Here is a 23,996-nt window from a genome sequence, read left to right as displayed (position 1 = left end):
ATGCTGAATAGAATCAGGAAAAAAACTGTTTGTTTGACACCCACCATGCAAAGATTTCCCCAAATCTTGCATTTTTTAGCATCGGGGGGAGGAATGTAGCTTCTACCTGGAAAATCAGAAGTTCTCCTGACTCCTTCCAGCTCTGCTCTGTTGTCAGATCCGTGTCTCACCTTAAAGAGGAGACCACCCCCGCACAACTGAAGTACTTTGAGGTTTTTAAATAGCACCCTTCCACTCCCAAGCAATGGGACGGCATATGTACTGAGGATGACATTTTCATTCATAAAGATCTCAGGATCCACCACAGCTCTTGCTAGCATATTTTACTACCTCCAGAGGGGGATACGGCAGCCATCTTAATGATGCACCATTTAAATTTGCACATGATTCACTCGAGTCGTGGGTTTATAATTCTGCGGAGTTATAAAGTTCTTGTTCTGTAATCAGTTGCTTCCTAACTTGAAGTCATCTCAAATTATAAATTGCTCCTCTAACCAATGCGGAACGCGGCAGCATAATATCATGATTGATGCTATAGAGAAAACTCTGGTACAGTTTGCATGCTATCAAATATAATCCTGGTGCAGGTGGGTGACTGAAGCATGGGGTAAATGCGGTTGATTAGATATTTTGTCTCATTCAGGATCCTTTTCTGCGAGCACTATATGACTAAATGCATATTGCATGAGGGGCCTGTTCCAAACTCCATTGAAACGAAGTGAAAGGCTGCCGTTTCCCTCGGCGTGCTTTGGATCAGGGCACAAACACTGCCGGGCATGCGGCGGAGACGTTGTGTTTCAGCTTACGGAGCCCGTCTTTTCTAACGACAAAAACAAATGTTTGTCCGTGATGTATGGAGCTATTAATGACAGTGATTCCTCTGAGACCCCGACGATTTGCAAATATCGAATGTATTTCCATTTTGCAGGGGAGTGGTAGAAACTGAGCTGCGGAAAGCTAAACGAGCTGGCCAGTTCCCTAACGAAGAGCCAGAGCCTTGACCTCTGCCGTAGCCTAACTGGGCAGGGATACTGATGCTGGCAGGGAGAATACGGCTACGAGTGTGTTCCTCGCTTCGAGCATTGTTCCTGCTGGGGAAATGGATGCTCTTTTCTTTGTGCAGCCAGCCTTTTAGGAATTCAGGACCCCGGCAGAAGTCTGATCCTGCCGTCCCCTGCCTGGGTCCCAGCAGGGCTGCACCCTAGTGTGATGCTGGGTCCCAGGGCTTCATCCTGGAGCTGAAACAGGAGGCGTGAGGGCAGAAATTGTAAGGCAAAGGGATTTGTTGTTCAGCTTCACATCCTTGTAGGAGTGTTGTTAGAAAATTTGCTTTACCTGGCGTGTATTTATGAGCTACTGCAGCCTGGTTGGGACCGGGCTGTGAGCTGCTGCCCTTCCTGCTCCCAGGAGGCTACAGCGAGCCAAGCCCATGCCCCACGCTGCCTGTGACAAGCAGCGTTTTGAGGAGTTTTTCTCTCCCTCTGCTAAGTGTTTGCATTTATACGTGCAACATTTCTCCTTCTTCCTCCTCGCTCCTTACATAGCCAGGAGAAGGGAGGCTTCAAGGCGCGAGGGCAGCCTGCCAGAGCCTTCAGCCTCCCCTGCCAGCGCTGATTGCTCTCGAGAGCTGAAAATTTAGTCCGGACTGGGGCTGTAATATAACTATTTGCTGCCTCATGGGACACTGTTTGTGTAAACGCCCGGGAAAATAAATAAATGAAGTGGTGGACACCTAGAGCATAACGGGAGCCTGTAGCTGGAGGTGCAGCCACCCCGCTGCAGCCCTCACCGGTGAGCAATCAATGAAACTTTGTTCCCCCAAAGGGTGGGTGTTTTTTTTCCCCGTTCTGCTCCTCTCTAGCGGTGCTAGAGACCTCCAAGAGGGCTGGGAGCATATTGCAGTGACTTCCAACCTCCGCGCAGCTCTTTGTGCCAGTGGTGCATTATCTGTGGCTTTTCTTCTTTTTCTTCTCCTGCTTTCTTTAAAAAGCCATAAAACAGCAAGTACTGTTCAGTGATTAAGATTATTTGGGTTCACTTCAGTCCTGGCATGGTGCTAATAAAAAATAAAAATAATTAAAAAAAAAAAACAAAAACGTTAAAGGGTTTGTTCTCTCATTTGCAGAAGAAGCCGTCTCACTATGGGAATGAACAATTAACAACATTTAAATGAGCTGAACTTAGTCCTTTTCTTCCATTGTCTTTGTGCCTTTGAATCATCTGGAATTGGATTTTCTCTGCTGTATATTTTCCGGTGCGCTAAAATGTTTTACATAAATTGCAGACTGGTCCTGAGCTGTAACCCCCTCATCCCCGTGTCCCACGGCTCCTCTAAAAATTAGCAATTGTTGCAGTTAATCACCTGGAGCTGCTGTATGATTGCAATCTTTGCTGATCACGATTTTTTCGCTGCCATTTTTTTTTTTTTTTCCTCCCCCTAAAGAAAATACAGTGCAGAGACAGGGAGGGCGTTCTCTCCCCGGTTCCGTATCTGCAGGCATTTCTGCCTTCATTAATTAAAAATGATAGCAGGGAAGGCAAGCGAAAGGTTTTGATCTTTGCGTCGAGAAGCAGCGTGCAGCCTCCGCTAAACCCTTTCAGCGACGGATTTCGGTGTTCCTTTTGCACGCCGCAGCCTCGGAGGGCTGTCTGTATCCGAAAATATTGCCTCCCTCCCCGGGAAAAGCACAATGCATTGGAGGAGATAGGGAGTAAAGGGATAGAGAAAATATTGCACGGGGGTTTGTGTCCATCTCACGCGGGCTGTCGGAGGTATTCCCATCAGTTTGCTTTATTGAGGTGGCGAAGAGAGAAGTGGAGATGTGATGCTGAGCAGTTTGGGGGGATTTACAAGGGATTTTGGGGTTGGGGGTGGATTTGGGGTTTGTCTTTCGGTCGCAGCAGGACCGGTGATGGGCAGCATGGCACTGGGAGAGGTTGGAGGGGCAGAGGGATGAAACGCAATTCCTGCAGGCTGTTAACCTCCATCCCCGGCTCGGGAAAAAGGGGAGAAGAGAAGCGCGGGCGGCGTTTCGCGTGGTGTAGCTTTAAGAACCGAGACTGAAACACCTCAAATGAACTCTGCAGCAGACAGCTGAAAAAAAAAAAAAAAAAAAAAAAAAAAAAAAAAGAGAGCGGGCCTGGCCCCGCTGCCTTCCTATTCTTCATGATGTCATTTTTCAGGTGTCAGTTTGCCGGAGCGAGATTGGAACAGGCCTTGTTGCTAGGACATGAATGGGGAAGGCGCTGCCCATTGGCTGCCGGGGATTTCTCGGGCAGCCAAAGAGGAGGGAGCAGTCGGCATAGAAATGAGGAGCAGAGGCGCCGCTGGCCGGGACAATTAATGTGGTTGCGGTGTCGGAGCAAATTGTGGCGCAGAGCACTGCGCGCGGGCAATTAGACCCAAAATCTTCCCCCGTGCAGGCTGCCCTAATGGGTCGGAGGCAATTAGCAGCCGTGCTGCCTTCTGCTTGAGTTGGCAGGTCGGAGCAGGGCCGGTTTTCCTCTCGGACAACGTAGGTTATAGCAGGTTTTGATTACCTTCTGCCTGCAGAAATACAACAGGTAGAACCGATTTCCTCTGGTTGTGCTGATTATTGCCATCTAGGTCCATGGTGTGCAGAGAACGAGGTACCACCACGCTGTGATGAGTGCCCGTAGGAGGAAGGAGAGGAGCGGGGCCAGTGGCTGGTGGAAAGGTTCACCTCGTGCTGTATCCCCCACAAAGGCAAGGAGCCGGCGGGATCCTGCTCCCTGCAAACACCTCCAAGCAGAAAGTACCACTTCAGAAAGCCCAACCGAGTCCGATTGTGGTATTTCAGCCCCCCGCTATAAAAAACATTCCTATTTCAGTTGTTAGAAGTGCTTGCCTGATGGTGGAGCAGGTTTGCCTGCCCATCACCCTGACCATCATCCCAGCCCACCCCGTCTGTTACCCCTGCATGGAGAGGGCACCGATTTGTGGCTTCATGGGGGTCACCGTGGTGGTTCTGCAGAGCCCACGGGGAAGTCGATGCCACCAAAGGCAGCATGCGTTGTGCTTCAGATGGGGCTGGAAGCTGTGGGGTTTTGCCATCAGCCCCCTTGCACTGCACACAGGACAGTGCCCTGTGCCACCGCACCAAGTGTTCCTGCCCTCAAGCCGGCTACGAGACCAGCCATTTTATTTATACCAGCCTGGGAGCACTAATTCCAGTTTCAGAGCATTTGCATTTGTGGCGCATGCCCAAAAAGTAGTAAAAAAGGAGAAAAAAAAAAAAAAAGATTTTTTTCCCTAAAATTTCTATGTAAGCGGAGTTTATCCTAAAAGCAGTCAGTTTAACCATTTCAGCTCCTCTCCCCAGAGCAGAAGTAAGGTATTTTCAGTGGGTTTCCCCAGGGGATGATGCACTCATTGGGCTGTCCTGTGGCCATGCACAGGCAGACACACACCAGGCTCCCCCTGCAGTGCCCCTCGTCCCGTCCTCATCCGTTCCCCTGAGCAGAGCCCGTGGGGCCGCTTGGCTTGGGAAACGTTCGTGTGCAGTTTCACCACTCTAAAATAAATGAATTTCCATCTAAGAAGTGGGGGCAGGGAGGGGTTAGAAGGGGAAAAAAGTAGACGCACAAACTGGAGTCCTGCTGCAGAATTAGGGCAAAAGTCTGGCCTTGTTTATTCTGATGTAAATCAAGAGTAAACCCGTGCAATTTTGTCATTCCCCGCTCTGACGCATTACTGTAAATCCTACTTTCGTAACTCTGTCATTATTTATGAGAGTTGCCGCAGTGCTATATGAGATCAGGGCACAGTTATGCCTGGCCACGTGCATCTATTAAGGACTAGAGCTTGTAAGTTTAAATAGACAAGACAGACAAAGGCAGTTGATCATCTTCATTTTACAAATAGGGGCGTAAAATTACATGATCTGCTTGAAAGCATTCAGGAAGTCGGTGTCTGGTCTGGACAGGAAACGGTTTTCCTGTCCTGAAAAACTTCTCATAATAATAATAATAAAAATCCTGTTTGACGTTTGGGTGAAGAATTTCGAGGGCAGGAAAACGTGATCGTTAGCTGCCCGGTGCAAGTCCAGGTTTCAAGCCCTGAGTGTGTTTTGTGTTAAAGTGTCTCCTGTATGGGTGTGTAGGGGTCCTGTAGGGGTACTGTAGGGTCTCTGCTCACAAGTTGAGTCATGGTCAGGCCATCCTTTCCATCCTTTCCATTTCCAAATTACCATCCTGGCCACTTGTCTGGTGGCTGTGTGCTGGGATGGTTACTGCTGCTATTCAAGGATTCCCTCCCATTTTGTTTTTGCCCTGTTATTTGCCTCTATTTAGCTGGAGGTCTTAAATCCTAGAGGTCAAGTGTAAATACCATCCACCAGCCTGCCTTTCAGTGGTGAGGCCACTACAACACAGCCTTCTCCTCTTTTTGCATAGCTCCGCACCCCGAGCGACTTCTAAAAGCAGATCAGGTAAACCTAATGCCTCGGTGTTGACCTGGGAGGAGAAAAAGGACTTTTTAGTCCATTGAAGATGATGTTTTTGTCTCAGCTCAGCCCCGTCCCCTCTTCCTACCAGTGTACAGTGTCGGCACAGGTGAGGTTTCAGCCCAGGTACTGCGGGAAGCGCCTTGGTTGTGCGCCTGCAGGGATTGCTCACACCTGGGAGAGCCAAGCAGAGACCCCTTGTAGGATGGAAAAGGCAATTAATTAGGCTAAATAAACATCTATCAGGGTGCAAAATATGCCCAGCCAAAACGAAAGCAGCGTGCTGGTTCATTGAGCCTGAAAAGACTTCGCACGTTTTAAGCCTCTAATCGCGTTCATGGATGCTTGTCCCCCTCCCCACCTTTCCCCCCCCAAAAAAATGATTTCACACCTCAAGGACGGCTATAGCCACACGAAGCCACGGCTCTGGGCCACACACTGCTTTGTGGCATAAGAAAATGGTGGCGCCGGTGGCGGGTCAGGACCTTGGCTCGTGGCCTCCAGCCTCACCTCCGCTCCCGGCCTCCCGCGCCGAGCCCTCCGTGCCCGGCCTCCCCTCCCCGGCAGGGTGCTGCGTTACCAGGGAGCTAAGCTAAAGAACATATGGAAACGTCACGCGGGTATATATAGGAGAGGAGCGAAAATGGATGCTCTCGGGGACGATAAACATTAGCGTGTCTGCGGGGGGAAAAACAAGAATTTCAGCTATTTGTGCTGCTCCGGGGGATTTTTGTCGGTGTTTTCTTCACTAGTGTTCATAAAAGAAAAAAAAAAAAAAAAAAGGAAAAAGAAATAGATCATTTATTTGAATTACTGAGTCTGTGAAAGCCAGGAGCCATTCTTGATGTTAAACTTTAGCTTTTTTCCATAAAGGCACAGTAACAAGGCAAGGTGTTAGGAATGCGTGTCAGCAGATATTTGCGAGGAGACATTTTGAAAAGCTGAAGTGATCAGTTTGGGCGCTATCAAGATTTTGGGTCTGGTCCTGGAATACCTTGGTGATCCAATTATTTTTTCTGGTTTTAGATAACATGAGATCCAAACTAAGATGTTTCTATTATGCAAACTCTTACAGGTAGCTTTGACCTTTATTTTTTTTTTTCTTTTAGTGTATTTTTTTTCCCGATTTTTTTTTTTTTTTTTTTAATGAAGATTTCACTCTGCCCGAGGGTGTGTGTATTATTCAGCAAGGAGCCAGGTCTGTCCGTGCTCCATGGATTGCTGTGTTCTCTCTTTCCAAGCAAGTGATCCCGAGGAATTTGATGCGGGTTGCGAGGAGAGCACGAGGCTCTGCATAAGGTGTCCTGCACCGAAACCCGGGCACGGCAGTTCCTGCGCCAGGGTATCTTGATGGGCGAAACTGATTAGGAAAGCTTCTCGGTTCAGTCCTGGGCAGGCTGCAAAACGATCCCTGCTCTGTATAATGAAGTATTTTATCTACCCTGCCCTATAATAAATCGAGAGAGGGCTTGGAGGGGGATTGTCATCTGGTCTCGATTAGCATTGCTCCGCTGATGTCGATGGCGCCTTGACAGTGCTCACCAGGTGAGGACGTGGCCCGTCCAGGGCGGTCCCCTGGGGTTACAAAAGCAGCATTGAGGGACCACCATTTCAGGGGAGGAAAGAAGCCAAGAAAGGGCCAGGACAGCTTGCAGGGAATCTTAAATGACATTAATTGAAATCTTATCACTTCCTTCATCTTAAGGTGAACCCAGGGCACAATAAAGAGCAATTATCTGCCATCTTCCTTCATCTGTCCCAAGTGCAGGGAGGGAAGAGTATATCCATCACTCTTCCTGCTCTACCTTTTTTTTTTTTTTTTTCTGCAGATAATACGATATATTTACAGACCTGTCACCCCTTCAAACCCCTCCTCTCACAGGAGGGCTGAACAAAAGCATGTGAAAGCAGCAGAGACAGGGAGAGAGAGGAGATTGGGAAACTGGAACCAGAGCAAAAATGTGGGCTTCTGCCCTCCAGGAAAACCCTGCTGGGGTCTAGAGCTGCCCCACACCAGGGCAGTGGCTGTGGGAGGTTTGAGGGGGCTGGAGGTGTGTGTGGGGGTGATGCAGAGCCCAGCTGGGACCAGCACTGTGGATGCTGTGATGCTCAGGCTAGGTGCCACGCTGCTGGAGGACCTGGGGAGCTGCTGCTTCAGCCCCAACTGCTGGGAGCTTTGTCCTGTCCCTGCTTGTGTTGGGTTAATTCTGCAAACATGCTGAGGATTTGGGGCCAGGGCTGATGTAGTGGCACTGTTCCTCGCTGCTAAAATCCATGTGGAAGGTTTTACAAGTGACACGGGTGTGCAGGGCTGTGCCCAGGTCCCAGTGTGCCAGGGGCTCTGTGTCTGAAAGCAATTGCCAGGGTGTTTGAAGAGATCAGGGACAAACCAGCACTCACTGCAAACTGTAACACGTGCTTTGGTTTAGACACCAGGGAGGAAATTTTATCAGGTTGTAACAGGAAAACGTGACCGAAGGTCTTGGCTAGAGGAAAGAGGAGCAAAAGGGCATGGTTTGGCCATAAGAGTGTAGGAAACCAAGTTTCCATGTTGCTGCTCGCTTCTTTGTGCTTAATCTCTCTCTGCCTCAGTTTCCCTGCCTGCGAGCAGCCTCACCTGCTGGGCCACGAGGGTTTGTGGGTCCGGAGCCAAAAGGCTGCCCTGTGGTCATGTAGATTTATTCCCAATAAAACCCATGTAGTCGGCAGAAGGGCAGGCAAGGCTCTGCGTGGAGCCACATCCCCTTCCCCAATGTCTGAGAGGAGAAGCAGCATTTTTTTACTCCAAGGCCACGCTGCTCTCTGACAGCAAATCGATGCTACTGTAAACATGGGAACAAAGGAGCTCGCACAGGAGAGGGGGACGGAACAAGGAAAAGGGAGAGATGGAAAGCTGATAAGCGGCCAAAGCTGAAACAATGTTGGGAAAAGCTGAGTTACTTCAGCACCTATTCATACCTCAGCCAGAGCTGGTCACTAGCCCGTTCCCAAGGCCATCAAGGAAGCGGTGGGTTAGGGGCTGGGTAGTCTGGGTGGTTCCTGCCCCACAAAAACCACTGCCTCCCGATGGATGTCACGGGCAGGGTGAATTCCCTCTCATTTGGATCAGCAGTGCACGTGGTTTCTGTTCAGATCCTATAGGAGAGAAGACTGGAAAAATGGGGGGTCGGGAGTCAAGAGCTGGGCTCCGCAGTGGAAGGGCAGCTTTGGGGCCTGGCAAGTTGAAGTTTGGGATGGAGTCTGGCTCTCAATACCTAGGGCATGGCCTTAGGTTTTAAAATATTGCTGACCAGCCAGTGAAACCCGTGAGAGATTATTTAGGATCGTGCTGCTCCGTGTGGCAGGAGCACAGATTTCCACCAGCAGTGATGGAGCACGACCTGCCCAGAGGTCTTTGCAGGGACCAACATGCTATTGGAAGGCTCAGCCTTCAAGGGAGACTGGGTTTTCCTGGTGGTTTGGGGTTTTTAGTGTGTATATTCTCTGTCTGTCCTTGGAAAAGCCACATGGAAGAGTTTTCAGGAGATCTAGAATAAGGAGAAGGGAGTTTGGTCTCTGAGTACCCCCATCTGTAAAGAATCAGCAGAACAGCACCTAATATAGTCCCCGACACAGCCATTGTGGGGCTTAATTAAACTGCGCCGAGTGCTCAGAGATCCTCAGGTTAAAGGCTGTGTGTACAGTGAGTTACAAAAGCAAACAAGGTGAAATTTTGCACATGTTTTGCTATAGCTGTCTTCATTTATGAGAAACAAATCATTTAATGTACTTCTTGTATGCAGCCTGTTTATATAGGGTGTGCTTATTATTCCAGTGGGAGGGAAATCTGGGAGTTTTGATTATCATTTCTGAATACGTAATCCACATAAGGAATAAAATTTGAATAAGACGGTAAAATAGCACAAATAGGTTTTATAACTATATATGCGTATAATTTCATTCCTTAGCCATGGGAAGCGTCATCAATTTTAATAGGCCCGAAAGATAGAGGGAGGTAAATTTAATATAGTATAAAAATAAAGGTAATCCCAGCAAAAGACAAGCACCGAGCGGTTACTAGAGTCACTGCAGGCAGAGACAGTACACGTTTTGTGTCCAACAATAGCAGTGTACGTGACTTGAAACGCTCTTTCCTTATAAAACCCAATACCCACCGGTTTGGCTTATTAGTGCTAATCTTCAAAGGCAGGCATGGGGCTGAGGTTCCTGGTTCGGCTCAGAGGCAAACAAGGTGCCAGTGCTGCCCACGGCCAAGACAGGGGGTTCGTGCGTGAGCTTTAACCTCTTGCTTTTCCCCTTTTCGGCGGCACGAGGAATGCCCAGAGCCGTGCAGAAATATCTCTGATGGATAGTTTACATGTGCAAACGCTGCAGTTGAACTCGCACTGACTCCGCGCAGAGTAGATCGGGTTAAATGGACTATTACAATGGCAGGAGCTCATCTGGAACTAATAATTTTTGAGGCCACCAAAAGTAAAAAGTAAAAAAAAAAAAAAAAAAAAATAGGGGGCGGGGGGGCAGGAATCCTGGTGAGTTTGGTGGTACGGTGACTAAAGCTTCTGCTGCCATCTACTGCACGTGGGTGGCAGCAGGACCAGCTACGAATTCGCTCTCTTTTGGGTTGAATTGGCCACGGAACAGGTTAAATGCTGAGGGATGGGTTGGGGTTTGGAAGGAGATGCCCAAAGCTCTGCACGCCCGCTTGGCCCTGCGCTCTGGCTCTCGCTCATTGCCCGAAGCACCGCGCAGCATCTGGTCGGGCTGCCCCGAAGGCACCCCAACGCGGTGCTTCCATCCCCGCAGAGCTTCATCCTCACCCCGCTCGCCAGGCTTTGTTGCCACTTGCTTAGGATTCACCACCACGGGAGCCGTTTTTGGCTCCGGTTTCAGGGGGGGGAGCGCTAACAAAGCTCCCATCAGCCGCATGCGAGCGGCTGCGTCGCAAATCACACGACAAAACCGGCGCTGGGTGACCGACATCTGTTTTGTCTCAGCAAGCGCAGCACGAAGGCACGGTGCCGGCCCGTGGCCCCACCCGCTGGACCCAGCTCAAGCATTACCGTGCTCGCCGGCCTGGCGAGACAATAAACGGAGTCTATTTATTTATGATGGCTGGACCCGAGCAGGTCATTGGCACGGTCTCCAAGGGCGATGCGTTCGAATCCCTTTCTCAATTTTCTCTCTTCCATCTCTCCGGGCTGCCTGCTATTCTTTGTGCCCGTTCTCCCAGGAGATCTGGTCTCGAAACAAATAGCTCGCCTTCGCTGCGGCTCTTGGTTGTGAGGTTAAATAAGTTTAGGAGGAAAAGTACATTTCAGATGGTGCTGATCCAAATGGAGGAGCCAAAGGCACTATTGTCTTGACTAGCTCAGAGCCTGCCGTGGTAATTTCCTGGGTACATAGGCATGCCGGCTATGAGCTGCAGAGAGCCACTGCGAAGTGGAACTGGATTAAAAATAAAGCTGCTCTTGTGACAAAACAAACAACTGGGAATTGGCCTCTGGGCTTCTGTTCCTGGCTTTCCGCGGGATCTCAAGAAAAGCCACGACGGGGGAAAGGGAAGCCGTGGGATTTCACAAAGCCGGGTGAGGACGTGCCACGCTGCCGCAGTGCCGGCGGAGCCCCAGTGGGTTGCTTGGGGCAGGGCACGCTCTGAACTGCTGGGCCCCAGCCCTGGCCACAGATGGGACCCAGAGGGACCCCCTCAGCCTGGCAGGGATGGATTCTGCCTCTTGTGTAGAGCTGTGGCACGAGGAGCCCCCGACCTCTTCTCCATCTCCCTGCTGTTACCCTTTGGGATCTCAGGGCTGGGGAAATACGAAATGTTCAAGCAGCCATTCTTGCAGTGGGAGGTGAATGAAAAAGTGCCAAAAAGGTTTGAGCACGGCGTGTTCAGGTTCCAAATTCCTCCTCGGAGGGCATCTGCTTCCCTCCCTGGGGCACAGAAAGATCCAGGGGAAATTGGCCTTCTCCTTTGGCTGGGCCTCTCTGGAGCCATGAAGCAGGGTGACGGGAATGTCGTATTTTGTCTGTCTCTGTCCCCAATCCTGCATCTCTATACCACGTTCCCCTCCTGCACAGGCTGTGTCAGCGGTTTCAGAATGTATTTCATTAGCTGCTGCTCAGCTCACAGCCCTGCTCGCCATTTGCTGACCATCTTCCTGGCCTCCTGGCCTTCCTCCCCTTGTGGCTGCCTTGTTCTCATCATCCTCAGTCGGTCTGGGAAGCGGTGTGATGATTTCCAGCCTGGCCACAGGCAGGTGCTTGTGCTGAGAACACGGTCAGCTCCGCTGCAGGGCCTGGGCAGAGCAAAGCTGCTGAGCATCAGACAAGCTCAGTGATGAGGATCTGGGGGAATGTGGGCTTCTGGCTGCCTGTAATTTACAGGGAAGAAAGAAATTGCATGTCCTGGAAGAGCCCTGGGCTGCCATTTCTCTTGCATCCCACTTCTGGCAGGTTGAGAGGCTCATGGCAGGAGCCAGGGCTGTGATGGTTAGCATGGCTCTTTCCTTCCCACACAGACCTTCTCTTTCCTCCTTAAGGCAGGGGCTGGGCTATCTGGGAGCTCTTGGCTCCCCCGTCCTAAATTCCAGCTTGCATTTTGCTGCGAAATATCCTCGGTTATTTCATCTTTCCTGCAGAGAAAGGCTAAACACAACCACTCGGGTGTCTGGCACAAGAAACTCAGATTGCTTACTCAAAAGAGGATCAGCGAGCCAGACCTTCAGCTGTGCTCTCTCAAGATCAGAGCACATCTATTTTGTGAAATGCTTAACCCACGCTGGGAAGTGCTTTTGCAATCCTGGCCGTGCCGCACGCACACCTGGCTGGCTTTGCTCCGTGCGCTCCTCTGGTGGCTGGGACCCTCCTCCTCTGTGGTTTTTGAGTGTCTCAGGGTCATGTAATGAGCAAAGCTGGGACATCTCTTTGGAACTGGCAACACACTTAGCAATTATGAAGGTGCCATTGTTCATCAGGAGTTTTGCCTAATTAAACTAAACCCTAAAGTGCTGGAGAGCACAGCTACACCTACTCGCGAGGGTACTATACTCTGCGAGAATCTCTTGGTTGCATTTAAGGGTGAGATAATATGGAAAGGTCATAAAGAAAAAGGAGGGAGATGCAGAGTCAGAGAAAGGGCAGGAAAAACCCGCAGTGCAGACGTCCCGGGCAGGTGGGCGCAGTCTGCAGCTGTAGCTGCTGCTCTCCAGGCCATGCTCTGGAGATGTGAGTCAGGTGAGAGCCAGCGGGGCCGTGCCAAAAAGTCCCTGGGCAGCCTGGGGAGGTTTGGGAGTGGAATTGGGGTGGGAGAGGCTGTGTCTCAGGCTCTCAGAGCAATATTTCTGCAGTCGGTCACAAGGTAACTTGGTCCGCACCATTCCAGTGAAGGCAGTAAATGAATAGGGGTAAAATTTTTCCTTTAGAAAAAAAGTAATTTGCAAATGTTGTTAGGAAGCCTAATCAGATCGCTTTTGTGCCGAGCCTTTATTCCATCAGGATTTTCTCAGTGAGGCTGGGTGCTGAGGCTGAAGAGTCACGTAGACTGCTCCGAAGGAAAGTAGGTGCATGGGAATGAGGTGTCGCTTCTCGTACCTCCGGGGAGAGCAATCTATTCCAGCAACAATAGGGAAAAATCAGCTTCATTCATGAAGAAGGGGGCAACCGGGAGGAAGGAATGGCTGTTTGTTAGCGTTGCCTTAAGCTAAACATTAATGAAGTGCAACACTTAAGATGCGTGCATGCCTCAATTATGTCCACCAAGCTCACATGTTGCCTTTCCAATTATGTAGGCTAAAAAATGAGGTACGTGTGAAGAGACTGCTGCCTGCTCATTACCTCTCTGGGAGCTGTAATTCTGCTCGCTTTCAGCTGCCGGGGTGTCAGGTGAACTTGCACATACAGCGTTTCAGCCAGCGATGGGAATGCAGCACAGGGATGGGATTGCTGAAAGGATGGGTGCTAGCACAGGGAAAACCGTGTGGTTTGGGCACCAGATGGGGTTATTGCTGGTGATGGTGCTCAGTGAGCATGGATGTGAAACTCAGAAAGGCTCCACAGGTTTTTTGGCCCCCAAGGTGGTGCTCACTGCCTGGCTCCTTGGAGAAGAGGTGTGGGAACCGTGGGGACTAGGTAATAATTATGGAGATCAGGAGTCATTCTATTTACCCAGTCCGTTTTTATTATCATTATTAAGTGGAAAAAAATTGACAGACAAAAATTCCTTCAAAATTGTGCAAGAATAACACAATAACACAGCAGAAATCAGTGAATGGAGAAAAAAAAAAAAAAAAGACGGAGTAGCAATTCAAATGGTATTCAAATAGTATTAAACTTCAATTAAGGAACCCGATCAGAAGTTGACACTACGTCTAAAAACTTCATTAGAGACTGGCTGCTCGTAGTCTGCCCCAAGACTAATTACTGACATCACAATTAGTACCAGAAATGAAGATGCTCTCTGGAACCCACAGTAACCACCTCTACGGCACCATTTCAGTTCTGAAGTCCATTTGAAGGAGACTTGAAATTTGGAAAAGGTTCTTTTGGTCTTTCCTGAATGCAGTTCTACATCTTACCAGCAGATTACTGAAGCCCCTGCCTGGGGCTCTCAGGTCACTTCTCCCAGGATTTCTAGAAACTGGCAGGATGTGGTCACCTTTAGTGACCACCACGGAGGTCTTTTAGAGCCAAGGAAGGCCACAGGATGGCAGCGGCACCCAGAACATCACCGCACGTACTCCATCCTTCTTGTGTGCTCTCCTCCTCTTTCCATCTGGGTGTGCACCCATATATATCTATAAGTAACTTGATCTTGACCCAAGGAGAACTGTCTTCCCAGTACTAGACCCGCACATCCCTGCTGCTAACACTGTGGCAAGGCAGGAGAAGATGGAACAAGTTAGGGCAAGCTTACCTGGGGCATGAACCTGCAGCACGCCAGCTATTCTGCCATTAAATCTCTGCATGCACAATTTTCCCCCGTGGTCAATAGAAAACGCTTTACCCCTCTCTGAAATTCCTCTTGGTGTGTCCCTGGGGTGCCAGCCCTGGCAGAGTGGCTGAGAAGCCATAAGCTTGTGCTCGGGGCAGATGCTGCGCCCACCTGATCTTAGAGTTCAGCCTTAGTCTTCTGTTCAAATGGACTTCAGAGTACCAGCTGGCATCTGAGGTGGGCTCAAACACGAGGTACCAGAAGTGCCTCCTTAGCCCACGTACCTCCCCCACTCCTTTTCTCCTTATGGGTCCAAACATCTCATGGGGTTACTGCCAGGTAAACCCAAGTCACCTCCCAAAAATTCGGGTAAGGACTCATGTCACATTGCATCAGGCTACTGAAACAAAACCAGAACAAAATATGCATCCACATCCATGTACCATATATACACCACAACCCTCCCACCCCATATACATCTCTGTGAACAAGATTCCGTGCTTCAAAAGTTCATAAAAATATACAATTTACCCAGAACTGCATCTATCCTGCTTATTCCCCGCCTGGAGCTTAGACTTCTCTATTTATGTATAAAATACAAATACACTAGCCCTGTAAAGTTGCTTTGCTGGGAGCACAGTGGTGATTTTTGCCCTGAAGGGAAAGCCTCTGAGGGCAGGGAGCGTCTGTGCATTGCAAGAAGCGCCCTGGGGCGTGCAGCTTGGCACAAGGACTGCGGGCTGCAGTGCCCCAGAGCCCCGTGCAATGCAGGGACGACTGCAGAGCGAGCGCCAAGGTGTCCCTCACCCCCGTTGCATTGGAGAGGCGCAGCTAGCTGGGAATATTTTCGGAATATAGTATTCCAGCAAAATGCCTCGCTGGCAACAGGCTCAGCACCGTGCGAGCGTCGCTTTGCTGCGGCACAAAGGAGCCTTTCAGAGTGACCAGAAGTGACCCGTCCCCAGCTGAAAGCATCCAGCCAAGGGATTTCTGCAGAATATAAAGTGGTTTCGAGGTTCCCCCTTGGCATCTGCCTTCCACATACAGGCACGAGATGGGCTCACTTCTGCTCCCCTTATTTGAGCAGGGTTTTCCCTTAGGGGAGTAAAGTAGCAGAATTTAACCGCTATTAATTCTCACCAGAGAGGCACCATCTTCTGGGATACTATACTGCAGTTTTCAGTTACCTGTGCCAGAAATATTTGTTTAATAAGGACGGAATGCAATGCTTTTTACCTCTGATTTCAGGCTGTCCCCTGCAGAAATATGTTAAATCTTCTGCTTTACACTTCTAGAACAGTTTTGCCTCTGGGTCAGGTTCTGCTCTCTCTGTAGCTGTGACTCCAGACAAATTGAGATCTACGTGCTAGGTTGAATTATAAGCATTTTAATCTGTGAACAGCACCTGACCCATTAACAAGGTAAAAACATTGCAACTTGGCAAGCTCGCTGCTACTTATAAAATCTGGTTATGGTTTGGTCCCAACTTTGGGGGAATAAACTGTCACCGGGATTGAGAACACCAATAATTAAAAATAGAGTCAGTATTTCTATAGCGTATCAAACCATACAGAACCTCATCTCTTTAAACATTTTCTGCAAGTGAAATTAAATGGATCAGTTGTGTATCAAAACATAGTTGGCCTCTTTCATCTCATCTGTAGGAAGACTGCAATTATAATGTAATTTACACAGCAAAAATACTTCTGGCTTAAACAAAGAAAATAGCATGACAAGACAGTGTGCTGTATTTTTACTGGGCTTTGCATATATAGAGTGCGGCCAGGTGTGAGCCGCAGACATCCGCTCGTATTGATGCTCGTGGGCTTGCGAGCAGCGGGATTCGTGGTGAGATTCACATTTTGCTATCACCAAAAAAACCAGCCTCGACAATGGGAAGCAGACATTTCTACTGCTTAGCTCTGTTAGCCAGTATTATGTCTACAGTAAAGGTGAAATGAGGAGTGATAGGAATATATTACATCTACGTTGCTTCTAAAGCTGAAGGTGCGACTACAGCTAGTTTTAGGAAACTCTACTGAAGGAGCACCGAATCCCTGCTGTAAACCAGATGAATCGAGCTGCTCAGTAATTACAGCTCTGCACGACTGTGGAGAATCTGTAAGCGAAGCTCTTCTCCAGTTGCACACAGTGGAGGCTCCCCCTTCCGTCCCACACCATCCTAGCATCTCCACGCAGCTCTGCAGAGGCTACGTTTTAAGGTGTGCGCTTCAAAGTCAGGGGATGGCGATTTGTTGCAGTGACATTACTGACATAAATTACGGATCAGGGCACGGCCAACGGGTTGGCACCTGCTGGTGATCTTTGGAGGGATTTGGGCAATGGCTGGGGGGCTGCAGCACGGCGCGGGCAGCTCTGCCTGCACGTGAGGTCAAAATTGCATAAACTGGGCGCTTGCCCAGGGATGACTGAGGAAAGATTGTGTCTTTCAGTGAGGGAAAAAATAGGTAAAAAATAAAGATTCTTATTCTCATGGTGAGAACAATGATGGGGATGCCAAAATACTACTGCCTTGCAAGATAAAGTGGCACATGTTCTACACAATAATGTGTACAATGTCTGACGACTTCGGAAATCTGTTCTTAAGCAGATTTCCCAATAAATTAACACAACAAAAATACTTTCATATAAAACAAAGTCCAAAGGATTTTTTTTTTTAAAGTAAAAGCAAAACCTTCAGGGACTATATTACTTATCTCTCTCTACATATATAATCTCCTGAATTTTTTTAAAATAAATTTATTCTTGTCTTAGAAAAATAAAATGAGTAGCCAATTTAGTCAACGGAAAATATCTCACAGACTTAAAAGCATGCCCAGCAAGCATAGCCTTGTAAGACTAAATCAATGTTAAATCAAAGCAATTTGTTACTAAACCAACCTAGTTTGCAATTCACAGTTGATTACTACAAAGTGTTTCTTAAATTTTTTGGCCCATATAAAAATAACGTATTGCAACTCAAAGTGCATTTTTAAAATAAACAATCAACTATTTTTATCAAATAAAATATTTACACCATTTGGTTTTTACAGTCAGAAATGCGCTTCATGCGATGACCATGGGGACATCATCTGAAAATCCAGTTATCATGGGAGCTTCGTCATCCTCATCTCCTGGAAAACAAACCCAGAGCTCTGTTACGCTGCCCTTGGTTTCATTGGGTACAACTAAACTGGCCCCAAAACTGTCCCCCAAATTAATGCATCAGCATGTGGCCCTTAGCTGGTTGTTGTATTTGTTATATCCAAGTTTTAATTGATTATCATTAGTGGGAGCTGTTTATGTGAGGTTACTAATTACATATATCCTAGGCCAGGCTTATCCTCCTAAAACCAGATCAAACCCATGGAGATTTTCATGCCAAGGATGGCCTAAAGCATGAGAAAGAGGTTTAGGTCTTGTGCTGATTTGGAGGCCCTGCAATCCCAAGGCATGACACCAAGAGCTACTGTTAGTTTGACAGTTGGACTTGATGATCATAAGGGTATTTTCCAGACCAAATCACTTCCAACCAAGATGCCAAGATTCCACGTACCTAAATCATCCCCTGAGGAGAAGATGGCTGAGCCCAGGCGGGAGCTATAGTGGCTGTTGGCAAAGGCGGTGAAGCTGCTCTGCAGCCTGCGGTGCCTCGTGTAGAGCACGATGAACCCAATGCCCAGGGTCACCAGCAGCACAAACAGGATCGGGACCACGATGGCAGCTACGTCTGTGGATTTGTCGGTTTTTGATGCAGAGGAGTCTTCACCTACAGAGCAGGGAGGGTGGGAAGCACTATTTGCAACCAATGCCAGATTTCTCCCCATGCTACTTCTGCAGTGCCCTGATGGGGTGTTAATGGACCAAACCCAACCAAACATGGCCAGCTTGCCACAATATTCACATCTGAAAATCGCAGGATGGTTTCTTCCATCCTGCCCTGCTAGGACACTAAGCCACCAAGTGATTGGCTGTGTAATATTGTATTAACTCCTCCTTGGGTCAGCTTCTGAGGCTTTAATTAGTGTTAATTGAGGAAGAGGGGATGATGTTAGTGTCTTACCGGTTCCTAGCTCATCATAGAGAAGCGTAGCCGGCTCCCCGCACATCTGCCCGCTGTACAGGCATCTAGCCCGAACTGTGAAGGAATAGTTGTGACCTATCTTCAGGTTGGAAACTTTGAAGAAGTTTTCCGTGGTGTTCCCGAGATAAGCCGTGCTGTTCATCAGGCTGTCGAACATGTGAATCTCGTAACCCTAAGAAAACAAAAACACAAACCCCAAATGGCTTGGCTGCAGAGGTCAGCGTTGCTGCTTCTGACGGGCCTTTGAAAGTTGTTTTTCCTGCTGAAGCTTTGTGATGAAGTGCATCAGGCTACCAGCCAGGGGAGAACAACAGTGGAGCCTCCTCCAGGCACGCCTGGCAGCAGGCACTGACCTTGGCTAGGTCAGAGAGGAGATTTCGGCCTCTGGTTCCCTCTGTTCTTAGCAGCCACCCGAGGCCATCCAAAAAATGGAGCCCAGTGATCATGATGTTTTTTTTCTGATGTACATTTCTACTTTCTCATGCCCCAACAGAGAGCACATTGCAGATTTTCTAACAAAGCCTAAATAACAATTCTCAGATGCTACCGATGCATTTCCCAGCATGGTAGGGCAGTGGCCTGCTCCCAGTCCTGTGCAAGTATGCTAGCTGACCTTTTTCAAGAGGATAATTATGTTCTTAAAAGGTGACCGGCTGGATCTAACAGCACTAGTGCCATGGTTGTGATGCAAATTAAAGCGAGCTCTATGTGGAGGGCTCATCAGGGACTCCCAGGGGAGCAGAGCCTCCTGTTGTACTTAAAGACTCTGTGTAAGGAGCCCTGCAAGCGACTCCGCTCTTGCTTTTACTGAAACGCTGCCTGTAAGATGGGGGAAGAGTGCCACTTACCCGGCTTTCATTGAAATTACTTTCCTTTAACGCTAAACTCTTCCAAAAGAGCAGAATGTGGTCGTTTTCTGTTATAATTTTTAAGGCATCTGGTGCAGACAGTGGTACTGCAAATGAGAAAAAACCAGCAGGCAGGTTAGGTTTTAACAGTGATAACACTTTTCTTCCATTTGAGAAACAGCACGGGGGCCACTTCCGAAATGGAGTGGGTTTTAAGAGATCAGCCCAATGCACGGCTTACAAGGGGAGGGTGCTGTGGTGTGACCTGGTAGGAGTCTGACGGTGGGTTTTATGGTAGGGCAGCATTTCATATGAATACTTGCTCCTTTACCTGTGTTAATCTTCATGCTGGATTCTTTGCTCATGTTTCCCAGTTGAACAATCACGTGGTATTTGCCTCCCGGTTCGAGTTTCTTTATGGTGTACTCCACCGTGCTGTTCCGCGTTTTCACTTTGTAGATTTTATCTGTTTTTCTTACCAAATCTTTAACTGCAACAGCATACAACTGAAGGGGGAGGGAAGGCACGCATGGTGAATGACAGGAGACCTTACTTTCCTGCAGACTTGCTAGCAGACTCATATATTAGGACATCAGACTGGGGGGCAAAACTGGCATTAAAGCATGCCTGCACCCTATAGAAACCTGGGAAGTGAAGTTGGTTTTCAGGCTTCTTGCTGGATTAGCTGGATCCCTGCCCGAGATCACTACTTACAGATAGAGAAAATGCAGTTACTGGGGCATACGAGGGCAGGAGGAAGACCTCAGGTTGTACTTCTTAATGAACAATGGGGATGCAATGCAAACCTGTGCCATGTCAAAGTCTGCAGTGTTGTGGGGGAGATTTATACCCCTAAACCTTTGCTGTTAAAGCCTCGGGACCAGATTAGGAGTGGAAAACTTGCTGAGAAAAAGAATTTCCTTCAGTGGACCTGTCTGTGAGCCAGGGTTTTTGTGAGATATTACCATGTCCTGGTCGGGCGAGTCGTAGGGCGATTCCCACTTGATGACGGCAAACGTCTTCCCGGTGAGCACCGAGTGGAGGTGCCGGGGGGGCAGCCGGTTGTCAGGGATCATCTTCACCACGACGTAGTCAGACGGTGGCCCTTGGTAGGGAGACATCACACGGACCTCGAAGGGACGGCCCAGCAGTTAATAGGGTGCCTTCGGGCTTTGGTACCGGACTGCGGCCCGTAGCGCGGGTAGGAGAGGGGCCAGAAACGCAGCCTACCAGGAACAGGTACTGCTCGTCCCGCTGCACGATCACGGTGATGTTGTGGGAGGTCGTGGTGGTGTTGTGAGGGCTCCTGTACAGTTCGAGGAAGGATGTGGCGTAGAAGATGCCGTAGACCTACAGAGGAGGAGATGACAGGGACGGTACAAAGCTCGTTGTGGCAGGGAGCTCCCACCCAAACTTTTGTGTGCTGTTGCTTTTAGGTACATGATGCAAAGACCCTGTTTCAGGGGCAGCAAGCACTTTTCCTACTTTTATGACATATATTTTTCCAAGGAATTCAGTCCCAACAAACAATCCTGTTTAAAGATTTCTTGTGTTTTGAGGTTCCAAGCTAGACCCCATCCTGGGTGGCGAGAAAAGGGCTCGGTGCCTTACCACGTTCCTCGGCCCAGTCCAGTTGCACTCCACTGCAGTCTGGTTGATGGCCCTGGCTTTGAGACTTGGTGCTGCCGGTCTTGTCCCACCGGTCATGACGTGTACAAAGGACAGAGGACTGTCACCCAGCTCCGTCTTAGCCCAAGCAGAAATTTCATAGGGCGTCTGAGCTGTCAAATTGGCCACTGAGCAAGAGGAGAGATTTGCACTGTTAGGTGACGCCCAGCACTGCAATGGCAGGGTGAGAGCTTTAAGAAATGGTCAGCATCATTAAATAATCTTAGCCAGGATCCTCTCTCCCTTGGTTTGTGTTTTCATTCATTCTGGGTAACTTCTTTTACACAGAAACACCTGGGTATCTAGCCCAGCTTGTTGCTTGCCTGTATTGGGATGTTTTCCTGTATCTTGACTGTGCACACCAGTTATTTCTCCAAAGCCGAAAATAATCTGATTACCAGGGACATGTACTGTATACCAGCCCAAGAAATCATTGACCTTTTGCTGAGTAGATAAGAAATCACAAACAAAGTCCCCGTGATGAGAAAAGGCTAGTGCAGCTCTAGGGGATAAATCCCAAATCTCCTTGAAATCTCCAAGTCCTAAGAATAGAGGCTAAGGATTTGCCGATTTGTCCTTGCAGGATTTACTCTTTCCTAAACAGAAAGTACTGAACTGAGCTGCCATTACAAAAAAAATAAAATAAAATAAAATAAAATAAAATAAAATAAAATAGCTGTGGCTTTCAGTAAAAACACTCTGTTTGGAGGTGATTTAAGCAGAATTTTACATCTAAATTTACCTTTCTGGATCGACTTTTCTCCTTCTATGGTCAGAGTTCTTTTTTCCTGCCTGTGCGTATCAAATGTCCAGTAGATGTTCACAACGTAACCGCTGACCTGTCAACATGAGCTTACATGAGCTATTCTTGTATTCAGTGAAAAAGAGCCACCATTTTAAGTTTCCAAATTGTATTTTCCAATAAATTGGCATGGGATAATTAGTTTCCGAAAGCAATTGTGCTACTAAAATGGGTGCTGGCTTATCTTATTCAGTATTTATCCCATATCCAACCCAGGTCTTTTCTTTTACTGTAGTTGCAGAAGTAAAGGTTAAAATTTTACCTTGATATTAGTATTCATTTTTAGGCTGAAACTTATGGAGTCCTCAGTGTAGCCCTCAACACGTATGACAGGCGGAGGAATGACTGGAAGGAAAGGGAGAAACGGCTGTTACTGCAACCCCAAAAAAACAAACATGTAGGGAGAGGACAGGCAAAATGCAGACTTTCATTATGACAGTCACCAACCAGACCCAGAACATCCCCATCTCTCCATACTACAAAGAATCCTGCATTTTCAGTAGCACGGTATTTTCTTTCCTTTCTTTGTCAACATAGCAAGGGTGCACTTTTATCTCACAAATTAGATAGCAGACAATTTTGACATCAGAATATAGGCTTGGAAAAAAAAAACTTGCCAGGAGTACAAACAATTTCAAAAGGCTTATCAAAAAACATTTCAGAGGGAAATGATTTATCGTGTTGGTTGGATTTATCTACTGTCAGCCTGCAACGATGTGATCGTTTCTGGGAACCTCCGTGGTTTTTTAGCGGTCTGACACAAAATGCAGCAACCATCATAGTGATAAGCTAAGAGGGAGAAGAATGAGCAAGCAGCCTTTCAACTAATGGTATTGAAGGAATTGCTGGTAATGTAACGTGCTTATCCAAAGGTAGAATCTAGCCTACACAAGTCAGTGGCAATCCATCTGCAGTCCAGGAGAGAGGGACTTGCATCCTGCATGCCACTGAGTTCAGAGGAAGAGTCAACAACCTGTTCAGACTTGCCACTGAACTCTGAGGTGGCCCCAGTTAAGTGAGCAGGTACAGCAAAGTTGTTAAAAAATGCCAGATGCTCAATAGGGAAAAGTAAAGAAAGAGGAGGCGGTTATGTGCGCTGATACTAACACTTTGGGCTTACATTCAGTATTTTTGCTGCGTTGACCAAGTTGGTTGAAGCCAAAACAGCATTTACCTTTGCCTTTGATGGTGGTTATGGATTTGGAATCGCTCCAGTTTCCCACTCCTCGACTAGTCACTGCAGCAACCTTTGCAAATAAGACGGTTAGTTAATATGAACGAATGTATGCCACCAACGCTGCATAATGCAAACAGAGAGCGAGGTTAGAGCAAGGGTATGGACATGGTGGAGCTCATGGGAAAAGGACATTGAAGCAAGCAATAATTTAATTACTTGGCAATAAAATGCTTATTACAGAGATAAAGCAGACTACTTTAAGTCAATTAAAAGAATCTAAGAGGAGGGAGGTGCATCCTCTCTGCAGATAACCGCTCTCTGATGAGATCTTTATAAAAAAGTCTATAAAGATAAGGAGCCTTGGAATCGATCAGCCCTGGTGTAGGTAAGATTCGTGCCTGCAGAGCCCATGCGAAAACTGAATCCAGTTCCAAAGATTTATTTGGAAACAAGGTAGTATGGGAAGGAAAGACATGGAAGGAAAGACTCACTTCAGCTGACCCAGAGAAAAACATTAATGCATGGGGGGTTATCCCAGCTCCCAGTGAGCTCCCACAAGTACCCGTGCTCAGCCTGCTCATGGAGGATGGACAGGGGCAGAGTACACTTTTCCCAAGGTTGGCTGTGCAGATTTTCATTTCCTCTCCTTATTAGTTCTGCCTATAATTACCCAGCTTCTCCCATGTGCACGCCTTCCCCACATGCATATCTGCTTCTTTTCCTGGCAATAGTCAGGACCAAATTTATCTCCGCCCCAGATCTGGTGCAGTTGCAGTGAGCTTGGAATGGGCAGCACAGATTTCATAACACAGCCTGGCCTCCTGGGAGGAGGAGCAAATCAAGGGCCATAATTCGGGGCTTAAAACTATACACATTGCTGGCACAAATGCCAGGCCCCTGCTGAGGGCTGACATTAAAGGGCAGAATTTTAACTGCACACTTTTTTAGCAATTAGTTGACTATGTGGGACTTGGACTGCCTAGCAAAGAGTAACAAGCTCCTGCAGAGTGCTCCTGCAGA

The 23,996-nt window shown here is 48.1% G+C and overlaps 1 protein-coding gene and 1 long non-coding RNA gene across 13 annotated transcripts in view; one reads left to right on the top strand and one right to left on the bottom strand.

The window, feature by feature from the left end:
• LOC110353382 (uncharacterized) overlaps positions 1-23,996 on the top strand; it is a 328,386-nt gene that overhangs the window by 274,832 nt on the left and 29,558 nt on the right. The window lies entirely within an intron of this gene.
• SORL1 (sortilin related receptor 1) overlaps positions 13,622-23,996 on the bottom strand; it is a 40,633-nt gene continuing 30,258 nt past the window's right edge. For both annotated transcript variants that reach the window (XM_038167690.2, XM_072027672.1), the window contains exons 38-48: positions 22,974-23,046; positions 22,062-22,144; positions 21,740-21,836; positions 20,941-21,125; positions 20,560-20,679; positions 20,295-20,459; positions 19,661-19,835; positions 19,330-19,436; positions 18,461-18,653; positions 17,954-18,166; positions 13,622-17,531 (exon numbers count right to left, since the gene is read on the bottom strand). In XM_038167690.2, coding sequence (XP_038023618.2) covers positions 17,464-17,531; positions 17,954-18,166; positions 18,461-18,653; positions 19,330-19,436; positions 19,661-19,835; positions 20,295-20,459; positions 20,560-20,679; positions 20,941-21,125; positions 21,740-21,836; positions 22,062-22,144; positions 22,974-23,046 — 1,479 coding nt within the window. In that variant the 3' untranslated portion in view covers positions 13,622-17,463. The remainder of the gene's footprint in view (positions 17,532-17,953; positions 18,167-18,460; positions 18,654-19,329; positions 19,437-19,660; positions 19,836-20,294; positions 20,460-20,559; positions 20,680-20,940; positions 21,126-21,739; positions 21,837-22,061; positions 22,145-22,973; positions 23,047-23,996) is intronic.

The sequence above is a fragment of the Anas platyrhynchos genome, chromosome 25, assembly GCF_047663525.1.
Source record: "Anas platyrhynchos isolate ZD024472 breed Pekin duck chromosome 25, IASCAAS_PekinDuck_T2T, whole genome shotgun sequence".
NCBI classification, from domain to species: Eukaryota; Metazoa; Chordata; class Aves; order Anseriformes; family Anatidae; genus Anas; species Anas platyrhynchos.
Note: the sequence above shows the minus strand (reverse complement) of the source record. Positions and strands in the feature narration are given on the sequence as shown.